The sequence below is a fragment of the Bufo gargarizans genome, chromosome 6 (assembly GCF_014858855.1).
Source record: "Bufo gargarizans isolate SCDJY-AF-19 chromosome 6, ASM1485885v1, whole genome shotgun sequence".
Classification (NCBI taxonomy): Eukaryota; Metazoa; Chordata; class Amphibia; order Anura; family Bufonidae; genus Bufo; species Bufo gargarizans.
In genome coordinates, this window is record NC_058085.1 from 273,563,542 (window position 1) to 273,575,753 (window position 12,212).

The window sequence follows — 12,212 nt, forward strand, 5'->3', positions numbered from 1 at the left end:
TATTATTTGGCCCAATGTATTGTATTCAAATTCAGCGGGATATAAATTTGAGGCCTAGTATTTAGGCGCTGGGTGACCGGTATGGATTTAGTGACAGAATTAGACTTGGAAATGCACAGAAGCGTGTGTGTGAAGTTATTCTGAATGACCCTATGTGCACCTTGAATATTATATACCCTTTTAGGGATAGATTTCAAATAGCTCTGATATAGCAGGAACCACTAAATTATGAAATTGCTAAATTGGGAATTGTACTTCAACCCAGAACAAAAAATGTGCTTTGACGGACACTAAATAACTTTCCCAGCCACAACAGGACAGCGGTAACGAGAGATTTAGCGGGATATAAATTTGAGGCCTAGTATTTAGGCGCTGGGTGACCGGTATGGATTTAGTGACAGAATTAGACTTGGAAATGCACAGAAGCGTGTGTGTGAAGTTATTCTGAATGACCCTATGTGCACCTTGAATATTATATACCCTTTTAGGGATAGATTTCAAATAGCTCTGATATAGCAGGAACCACTAAATTATGAAATTGCTAAATTGGGAATTGTACTTCAACCCAGAACAAAAAATGTGCTTTGACGGACACTAAATAACTTTCCCAGCTACAACAGGACAGCGGTAACGAGAGATTTAGCGGGATATAAATTTGAGGCCTAGTATTTAGGCGCTGGGTGACCGGTATGGATTTAGTGACAGAATTAGACTTGGAAATGCACAGAAGCGTGTGTGTGAAGTTATTCTGAATGACCCTATGTGCACCTTGAATATTATATACCCTTTTAGGGATAGATTTCAAATAGCTCTGATATAGCAGGAACCACTAAATTATGAAATTGCTAAATTGGGAATTGTACTTCAACCCAGAACAAAAAATGTGCTTTGACGGACACTAAATAACTTTCCCAGCCACAACAGGACAGCGGTAACGAGAGATTTAGCGGGATATAAATTTGAGGCCTAGTATTTAGGCGCTGGGTGACCGGTATGGATTTAGTGACAGAATTAGACTTGGAAATGCACAGAAGCGTGTGTGTGAAGTTATTCTGAATGACCCTATGTGCACCTTGAATATTATATACCCTTTTAGGGATAGATTTCAAATAGCTCTGATATAGCAGGAACCACTAAATTATGAAATTGCTAAATTGGGAATTGTACTTCAACCCAGAACAAAAAATGTGCTTTGACGGACACTAAATAACTTTCCCAGCTACAACAGGACAGCGGTAACGAGAGATTTAGCGGGATATAAATTTGAGGCCTAGTATTTAGGCGCTGGGTGACCGGTATGGATTTAGTGACAGAATTAGACTTGGAAATGCACAGAAGCGTGTGTGTGAAGTTATTCTGAATGACCCTATGTGCACCTTGAATATTATATACCCTTTTAGGGATAGATTTCAAATAGCTCTGATATAGCAGGAACCACTAAATTATGAAATTGCTAAATTGGGAATTGTACTTCAACCCAGAACAAAAAATGTGCTTTGACGGACACTAAATAACTTTCCCAGCTACAACAGGACAGCGGTAACGAGAGATTTAGCGGGATATAAATTTGAGGCCTAGTATTTAGGCGCTGGGTGACCGGTATGGATTTAGTGACAGAATTAGACTTGGAAATGCACAGAAGCGTGTGTGTGAAGTTATTCTGAATGACCCTATGTGCACCTTGAATATTATATACCCTTTTAGGGATAGATTTCAAATAGCTCTGATATAGCAGGAACCACTAAATTATGAAATTGCTAAATTGGGAATTGTACTTCAACCCAGAACAAAAAATGTGCTTTGACGGACACTAAATAACTTTCCCAGCTACAACAGGACAGCGGTAACGAGAGATTTAGCGGGATATAAATTTGAGGCCTAGTATTTAGGCGCTGGGTGACCGGTATGGATTTAGTGACAGAATTAGACTTGGAAATGCACAGTAGCGTGTGTGTGAAGTTATTCTGAATGACCCTATGTGCACCTTGAATATTATATACCCTTTTAGGGATAGATTTCAAATAGCTCTGATATAGCAGGAACCACTAAATTATGAAATTGCTAAATTGGGAATTGTACTTCAACCCAGAACAAAAAATGTGCTTTGACGGACACTAAATAACTTTCCCAGCTACAACAGGACAGCGGTAACGAGAGATTTAGCGGGATATAAATTTGAGGCCTAGTATTTAGGCGCTGGGTGACCGGTATGGATTTAGTGACAGAATTAGACTTGGAAATGCACAGTAGCGTGTGTGTGAAGTTATTCTGAATGACCCTATGTGCACCTTGAATATTATATACCCTTTTAGGGATAGATTTCAAATAGCTCTGATATAGCAGGAACCACTAAATTATGAAATTGCTAAATTGGGAATTGTACTTCAACCCAGAACAAAAAATGTGCTTTGACGGACACTAAATAACTTTCCCAGCTACAACAGGACAGCGGTAACGAGAGATTTAGCGGGATATAAATTTGAGGCCTAGTATTTAGGCGCTGGGTGACCGGTATGGATTTAGTGACAGAATTAGACTTGGAAATGCACAGTAGCGTGTGTGTGAAGTTATTCTGAATGACCCTATGTGCACCTTGAATATTATATACCCTTTTAGGGATAGATTTCAAATAGCTCTGATATAGCAGGAACCACTAAATTATGAAATTGCTAAATTGGGAATTGTACTTCAACCCAGAACAAAAAATGTGCTTTGACGGACACTAAATAACTTTCCCAGCTACAACAGGACAGCGGTAACGAGAGATTTAGCGGGATATAAATTTGAGGCCTAGTATTTAGGCGCTGGGTGACCGGTATGGATTTAGTGACAGAATTAGACTTGGAAATGCACAGAAGCGTGTGTGTGAAGTTATTCTGAATGACCCTATGTGCACCTTGAATATTATATACCCTTTTAGGGATAGATTTCAAATAGCTCTGATATAGCAGGAACCACTAAATTATGAAATTGCTAAATTGGGAATTGTACTTCAACCCAGAACAAAAAATGTGCTTTGACGGACACTAAATAACTTTCCCAGCCACAACAGGACAGCGGTAACGAGAGATTTAGCGGGATATAAATTTGAGGCCTAGTATTTAGGCGCTGGGTGACCGGTATGGATTTAGTGACAGAATTAGACTGGGATATGGCCAAAAAATAACCACACTATTGCTGGTTAAATGCACTTGGTGACGGGCGCAGCTTGCCCCTGATGTAGTATATGGCCAAAAAATGAACAGACTATTGCTGGTTAAATGCACTTGGTGTCACAGCTTGACCAACCACACTACTGAGGGTTAAATGCACTTGGTGACGGGCGCAGCTTGCCCCTGATGTAGTATATGGCCAAAAAATGAACAGACTATTGCTGGTTAAATGCACTTGGTGTGACAGCTTCACCCTGATGTAGGCTTTAGCCAAAAAACAACCACACCATTGAGGGTTAAATGCACTTGGTGACAGGCGCAGCTTGCCCCTGATGTAGTATATGGCCAAAAAATGAACAGACTATTGCTGGTTAAATGCACTTGGTGTGACAGCTTCACCCTGATGTAGGCTTTAGCCAAAAAACAACCACACCATTGAGGGTTAAATGCACTTGGTGACAGGCGCAGCTTGCCCCTGATTTAGTATATGGCCAAAAAATGAACAGACTATTGCTGGTTAAATGCACTTGGTGTGACAGCTTCACCCTGATGTAGGCTTTAGCCAAAAAACAACCACACCATTGAGGGTTAAATGCACTTGGTCGCAGCTTGGATGCACTTGGTCGCAGCACCGCACAAGACACAAAATGGCCGCCGATCACCCCATAAAAAAGTGACTGACAAACGGTCTGGGCAGCCTAAAAACAGTGAGTGAGCATTTGAGTATCAGCAGCTCAATGATGCACAGCTGCAGATCGATCGATTAATCAAGTGAAGTCCTTTGGAGGAGTTAATCTGCCTAATCTCGCCCTACTGTCGCATCCGCAACCTCTCCCTACGCTAATCAGAGCAGAGTGACGGGCGGCGCTATGTGACTCCAGCTTAAATAGAGGCTGGGTCACATGGTGCTCTGGCCAATCACAGCCATGCCAATAGTAGGCATGGCTGTGACGGCCTCTTGGGGCAAGTAGTATGACGCTTGTTGATTGGCTGTTTTGCAGCCTTTCAAAAAGCGCCAAGAAAGCGTCACAAAAGCGCCAAGAAAGCGACGAACACCGAACCCGAACCCGGACTTTTACGAAAATGTCCGGGTTCGGGTCCGTGTCACGGACACCCCAAAATTCGGTACGAACCCGAACTATACAGTTCGAGTTCGCTCATCCCTACCAATAACTCTTGTGCAACACCTAAACGGTTAACAAAGTTTGTAAAATCAGTTTTGAATACCTTGAGGGGTGTAGTTTATAGAATAGGGTCATTTTTGGGTGGTTTCTATTATGTAAGCCTCGCAAAGTGACTTCAGACCTTGCTTCTAAACTTCTAAGCCTTGTAACATCCCCAAAAAATAAAATATCATTCCCAAAATAATTCAAACATGAAGTAGACATATGGGGAATGTAAAGTCATCACAATTTTTGGGGGTATTACTATGTATTACAGAAGTAGAGAAAGTGAAACTTTGAAATCTGCGAATTTTTTCAAATTTTTGGTAAATTAGGTATTTTTTTATGCAAAAAAATAAAAAATTTTGACCCAATTTTAGCAGTGTCATGAAGTACAATATGTGACGAAAATACAATCTCAGAACGGCCTGGGTCATCCGCTCCGTGAATGACAGCCAAGACCCGATGCAGAGGCACGGAGCAGTGACATGATTGATAATGATCCATGCCTCTCTGTGACCTCTTTACTACAAAATCACAGTGAGATAAAGTTGTCACTGTGATTTCGTAGTAAAGAGATCACAGAGAGGCACGGAGCATTATCAGTCATGTTACTGCTCCGTGCCTTTGCTGTCTGCATCGGGTCTTGGCTGTCATTCACGGAGCAGATGTCACGCATGGCATCCGCTCGTGTGAAACAGCCCTAAGTCAAAGCGTTTTAAAGTTATCAGCACTTAAAGTGACACTGGTCAGATTTGCAAAAAATGGCCTGGTCCTAAGGTGAAATAAGGCTGTGTCCTTAAGGGGTTAAGGGTTTCTACCATCAGAAATACTGTTATGTAGTGCTTACATTAGCAATGCGCTAATGTCAGCACTACATAACAGTATGTTTTTATAAATTTCTCCCTGCAGCCGTTCTGATAAAAAAAAGCACTTCTATAATATGCTAATGAGCCTCTAGGTGCGTAGATTCAGCACCTGGAGGCTCCATCCGCTCACCCTTTATCCCGCCCAAGTGCCCGGTTCTGCCCGCCCCGCTTCTCATGATTGATGTCACGGTTCGCAGCATCGCTGACGAAATCCCGCGCCTGCACCGTTCACTTCTGTATTCGGCGCAGGCGCAGTGAGTGAAGGCCGCTCTCCTGATGCCGGCTTCCTCACTGTGATGTAGTTGGCGCAGATGTAGTGAGGAATCTGGCACCAGGAGCGCATCATTCACTCACTGCGCCAAATGCAGAAGTGAGCGGCGGAGGCGCGGGATTTTTTCTGCGATTCTGCAAACCGTGACATCAATCAAGAGGAGTGGGGCGGGCAGAACAGGGGACCTGGGCGGGATAAAGGGTGAGCGGATGGATCCAGCATAGCACAAACTTGGCAAAGTACGGTAACTTGGGAAGGTGGCCTTGTATGGCACAATCATGTTGAACGTCATTCATAGAGAGACTGGCAGATCCATCAAGTCTAGTCAAGTCAAGTCTACTGCTACTATCAGGAGCTACTGGATGACAGCTGTAAAATATGTATGCAGTAATCGCTCTCTAGTGACGGCTGCATATAAACACTATCATCATGTAATACCCTATAATAATAAAATTGCATGATTATGTACAACTATATGTTATATATGCATATGTATGTTAAATAAGTACTTTTTGGATGATACATTACACGCATACACAAACTATAACTACAGATCCTCTTTTACATTTGTTCATGTATTTAATTTTATCTTATTATTCTTATTTTTTTATTGTCATGTCGAACACCAAATTCATTTTTTTTTTCTTTTTAAATAAAGGTTATGACTAATAGTAATAGTAGTTTGTTGCTGAACAACTATTAATTATTTTAATTACGAAAATACTACTATATGAAATAAAACCGATATATACCAAAATATGCTATCATAATAATCTCTCATTTTATTTCACCCAAAAACAAGTTACTATTCAATTATTCATATCTATTACTAACTTTATGTCAATAATAACCACTATACAAAAATACTATACAGATACTATGCGATACATTTTATTGTAAGCAATGAAAAATATGAAATTTATATTATGTAAGTAAATAAATAAATATACACTAACATGATGTAGGTATAAGTAGAAGTACATAGCCCAGTCAGGGCCTTCTACCCCATCATGGCCCCTATAGCAGTTGGGTGGTCTACTCCTATGTAAGGTATGTCAATGAGCCAATGGCATTAGTTTTTTTCCGTCCCCTGTCTCTCCTCCATGTAAACTGGAACATAGTTACATAATTAATACAGCTGAAAAAATACATACGTCCATCAAGTTCAACCAAAGGATAGGTGCGGACGCGAAAAGAGACTCCGATTTCTAGACGTTTTCATAGGCATTAATGTTTTTTACTTTTAAGAATTTGTCTAAACCCTTTTTGAAACTGTCCACTTTTCCTGCTATGACCACGTCCTGAGGAAGTCTATTCCACAGATTCACAGTTCTCACATTAAAGAAGCTTTGACGCTTCTGGAGACTGAACTTTTTCCTCTCCAATCGGAGGCAGTGCCCCCTTGTCTTTTAAGAACATTTTACATGGAACTGTTTTTCACTGTATTTTTTGTATGGCGCATTTATATATTTATATAGGTTAATCATGTCCCCCCCTTAGACGTCTCTTCTCAAGACTAAATAAATTCAATTATTTTAATCTTTTTTCATAACTAGGATCCTCCATGCCCCTTATCATTTTAGTCGCTCTCCTCTGTACTGTTTCCAGCTGCAGTGCATCCTTTTTATGTACTGGTGCCCAGAACTGAACTGCATATTCCAGATGAGGACGCACCAGCGCTTTGTAAAGTGGTAATATTACAACCCTGCCCCGCGAGTCCATGCCTCGTTTAATGCATGACAATATCCTGGTGGCCTTAGAAGCAGCTGATTGACATTGTATGCTGTAATTTAATCTATGATCTACAAGTACACCCAAATCCTTCTCAATAAGTGACTCTCCCACTGCTACATCACCTAGGACATATGAAGCACAGATATTATTACTACCAAGATGCATAACTTTATATTTGTCCACATTGAATCTCATTTGCCAAGTTGATGCCCAACAAGTCAGCTTGTAGTTTGTGGACATCTTCCATAGACTGTACAGTTTTACACAGCTTAGTGTCATCTGCAAAAATAGAAATGGTGCTATTAATCCCATCCTCAATATAATTAATAAATAAATTAAATAATAAAGGGCCCAGCACTGAACCTTGGGGTACACCACTTATAACCTGGGACCATTCTGAATAGGAATCATTGACCACAACTCACTGGACACGGTCCTTCAGCCAGTTTTTAATCCAATTACAAACTATACTTTCCAAGCCAATAGACCTTACTTTACCTATTAAGCGTCTATGAGGGACAGTATCGAAAGCCTTTACGTGACGTGATGTCTATATTGATATGAGGATGGTAGGAGGCAACTTACCATGTTCTTGCAAACAGAATCAGTGCTAAATGTGACAAACCATTTATTGATTTATTTATTTATTTTATTGTTTTATTTGTGTGATCTTTAGATTGACTCCTATGATATTACAATATCTGAAGACATTGGAGAGATCCAGTTGATTAAAATTGAAACATATAAATACTGGTATAGGGACAACTGGTATTGCCGGCACATAACAGTTAAAACTCCCTCAGGAGACTATTTGGAGTTCCCTTGCTACAGATGGATTACCAATGATAAAGAAATCATTCTTCGTGAAGGAACAGGTTAGTTCTGGTGTGACACTGCCAGCAATTATCTATAGTAACTGTTATTTACACTTCGTCAAATATGCTCTAGCCTCTAACCGTTGAATATATAAATGCATGACTTTACTTATTCTGCCCTGATAGTTATGGCCTGCATTATATCCCAGAGCGGCACTCATCATCAATAGAAACAGTCAACTGTAACTTGTCATTGGAGGAATCTTTAAAGGAAATCTGTCCCTACAAATTCACTGTCAAACCAATAACAATGCCCTTTAGGTCTAGATCAGCGTTCACATATCTTTCACTTTGCGATACAATGCTTCACTTTGGAGAAAAAGTATTTTTTCATATCTAAATGAGCAGTTAAGTGCACCCTGGGCAGATGCAAGCCACTATGTGCACCCTTGCTCCTCCTGCTTCCTCTAGCAGCTCGTCCCTCTCCTTTACTGACAGGACCAGGTTCCTGCATAGTCATCTCACCTGTCAATCAAGAAGGAGAGGGAGGGGCTGGCAGAGGAAGAAGGAGGAGCATAGGTGCACAAAGTGGCTTGGGCCCACCCTTGGTGCACTTAACTGCTCATTTGCATTTGGTCTAAATAGTGTTTTTTCGCTGGAATGAAGCAACAGATTACTAAGTGAGACGTATCACTACATCCAGCTGATCTAGCCCTACAAGGCATTATGTCTGGTCTAACAGTGAATTTCCTGGTGACACACTCCCTTTAACATCTTGCTATTAAAACTGAAATACATTATACACTAGCCCTCAGGTAATCAGTTAACATCTACTATCCCTGGAGGTCTATGGTTGTTTAATGGTGAATACTTTATATTATATAACAGTATAATGACAGTATGTGATTATTATTTGGTTTTGCAGGTGTAAGGGTTATTGGTGCTGTTCTAGGGAGGAAAGTGGACCAATTTTCAATAGCTCAAAGCTATATGTAAGTCAATAACTACAGGGGAAGATTACCTGCTATTTATTTTCCTCAGATCTTGCTGTTTTAGCTCAGCTCCATTAGGGCAGCTGTGATCTGTGACTACAGTTAAAGGGTTTCTACCACTTGAATATCACATATTTGGTGTTCAGACACTAGCGATCCGCTAGTGTCTGTTCTTGCCTACAAGCTAATTATCACATTAATCCGGCCTGCCGATATCTCAAAAAAAGCACTTTTATCTTTATGCAAATGAGCCTCTAGGTGCTATGCAGGCGTTTTTCATAGCACCTAGAGGCTCCGTCTACCTTGCAGTTTGCCGCCCTGCGCCTCGCTCCAGCACGCCCATCTCTGCCTGTAATCGATCCTCCCCCTGCTTCAGCCTTCCGAAATCTCGCGCCTGCGCCGTCCGTCGCGGCATTCGGAGGCATTCGGCGCAGGCGCAGTCCATGTCTGATCGCTCCGTGCTCAGACATTTCCACTGCGCCTGCGCCGATGTCATCGGCGCAGGCGCAGTGGAAATGTCTGAGCACGGAGCGGTCAGACATTGACTGCGCCTGCGCCGAATGCCTCCGAATGCCGCGACGGACGGCGCAGGCGCGAGATTTCGGAAGGCTGAAGCAGGGGGAGGATCGATTACAGGCAGAGATGGGCGTGCTGGAGCGAGGCGCAGGGCGGCAAACTGCAAGGTAGACGGAGCCTCTAGGTGCTATGAAAAACGCCTGCATAGCACCTAGAGGCTCATTTGCATAAAGATAAAAGTGCTTTTTTTGAGATATCGGCAGGCCGGATTAATGTGATAATTAGCTTGTAGGCAAGAACAGACACTAGCGGATCGCTAGTGTCTGAACACCAAATATGTGATATTCAAGTGGTAGAAACCCTTTAAGGGCTCATTCAGACGAACGTGCCGTGTTTTGTGGTCCGCAAAACATAGATGCCGCTCTGGTACATTCCGTGGCATTTATGGAATGGGCTGCCCATTATAGAAATGCCTATTCTTGTCCGCAAAACTCTTTTGAGAGGCCCAGGAACGAAGAGGCTACTGTGTGCTGTCCGCATCTTTTGCAGCCCCACTGAAATTAATAGGTCCGCACCTGTTCCACAAAATTGCAGAACGGATGCAGACCCATTCATGTGGTCATGTGAATGAGACCTTAGTCTGAAAGAGTCTGAGACACACCTTCCGTCTCATCATGGTGTCAGGCTACTAGCTCCTATTGCCTTCTTGCAGCTCTGCTCCCAGGAAACGTACCGCACCTAAGTGCACCCCTTCTGCACATACACTAGTTTATCTAGTCAGGTCCATAAATATTGGGACAGCGACAAAATTCTAAAATTTTTGGCTCTATACCCCATCACAATGGACTTGAAATGAAATAAACAAGATGTGCTTTAACTGCAGACTGTCAGATTTAATTTGACGGTATTTACATCCAAATCAGGTGAACGGTGTAGGAATTACAACAGTTTGCATATGTGCCTCCTACTTGTTAAGGGATCAAAAGTAATGGGACAATTGGCTTCTCAGCTGTTCCATGGCCAGGTGTGTGCTATTCCCTCATTATCCCAATTACAATGAGCAGATAAAAGGTCCAGAGTTCATTTAGAATCTGTTGCTGTCAACTCTGAAGATGAGATCCAAAGAGCTGTCACTATCAGTGAAGCAAGCCATCATTAGGCTGAAAAAAACCAACAAACCCATCAGAGAGATAGCAAAAATATTAGGCGTGGCCAAAACAACTGTTTGGAACATTCTTAAAAAGAAGGAACGCATCGGTGAGCTCAGCAACACCAAAAGACCCAGGAAGACCACGGATATAACTGTGGTGGATGACCGAAGAATTCTTTCCCTGGTGAAGAAAACTCCAATCACAACAGTTGTCCAGATCAAGAACACTCTCCAGGAGGTAGGTGTATGCGTGTCAAAGTCAACAATCAAGAGAAGACTTCATCAGAGTGAATACAGAGGGTTCACCACAAGATGTAAACCATTGGTGAGCCTCAAAAACGGGAAGGCCAGATTAGAGTTTGCCAAACGACATCTAAAAAAGCCTTCACAGTTCTGGAACAACATCCTATGGACAGATGAGACCAAGAAGTGGAATGTTATGCAATGGCCAAGTCAATCACCGGACCTGAATCCGATTGAGCATGCATTTCACTTGCTGAAGCCAAAACTGAAGGGGAAATGCCCCAAGAACAAGCAGGAACTGAAGACAGTTGCAGTAGAGGCCTGGCAGAGCATCACCAGGGATGAAACCCACCGTCTGGTGATGTCTATGCGTTCCAGACTTCAGGCTGTAAATGACTGCAAAGCATTTGCAACCAAGTATTGAAAAGTGAAAGTTTGATTTATGATTATTATTCTGTCCCATTACTTTTGGTTCCTTAACAAGTGGGAGGCACATATGCAAACTGTTGTAATTCCTGCACTGTTCACCTAAACTGGATGTAAATGCCCTCAAATTAAATCTGGCAGTCTGCAGTTAAAGCAAATCTTGTATGTTTCATTTCACATCCATTGTGGTGGTGTATAGAGCCAAAAATGTTAGAATTGTGTTGATGTCCCAATATTTATGGACCTGACTGTATATTGCATTGTATTCAGAAATGCTAAAAGGAGCTGGTGCCAAGAAGCAATTCTTCCTCCTAGAGATTATTGCATTATAATTTTATAATTGGACATACTCTTCTCTGCTCCCTGGTCTTAGCTATGACTGGCACTAATCAACCCAAGACCGAGAAAATCACAAGACCCTGTTGACCAATAAGCACAGGCAGCCAAGTTTTGTGATTTTTTTCCTTGGGTCCACAGGCCCACACTCTCCTTCTTTTAATGCTTGCTGCTGCTGGTACTTGCTGCCATGATTCAGGGCTGAGCAAGGAGTGTATGGGCAGCAGTGCATTGACCACACGTTTTCCGTAGGCATTCATTATTTTGCATTTGTCGAAGAAACAAAGCCTTTTTTTGTAGGTGGAGGGGAAATTCTAAATTGTATTAGTGGGCACCTGAATTTATGTAACACTGACATGCTTGATGAGAAGATTTTGTTTTCTTATATTGTACAGCAAAATTGGCTACACAGGACGTAACACAAATTCTCAAGCAACACAGAAGAAAGGAATTGGAAGAGAGACAAAAACAATACAGGTGTGCTAAAGACTTCATTTCCTCCTAATATGTTATGTAGATTTTGTAGAATTTTTTAGTTTATGTTT

At 41.6% G+C, this 12,212-nt stretch overlaps 1 protein-coding gene across 1 annotated transcript in view; it reads left to right on the top strand.

Moving 5' to 3' along the window:
- Positions 1-12,212, top strand: part of ALOX5 (arachidonate 5-lipoxygenase) — a 129,827-nt gene that overhangs the window by 54,218 nt on the left and 63,397 nt on the right. Inside the window, exons 2-3 of the mRNA XM_044296351.1 lie at positions 7,866-8,064; positions 12,063-12,144. Coding sequence (XP_044152286.1) covers positions 7,866-8,064; positions 12,063-12,144 — 281 coding nt within the window. The remainder of the gene's footprint in view (positions 1-7,865; positions 8,065-12,062; positions 12,145-12,212) is intronic.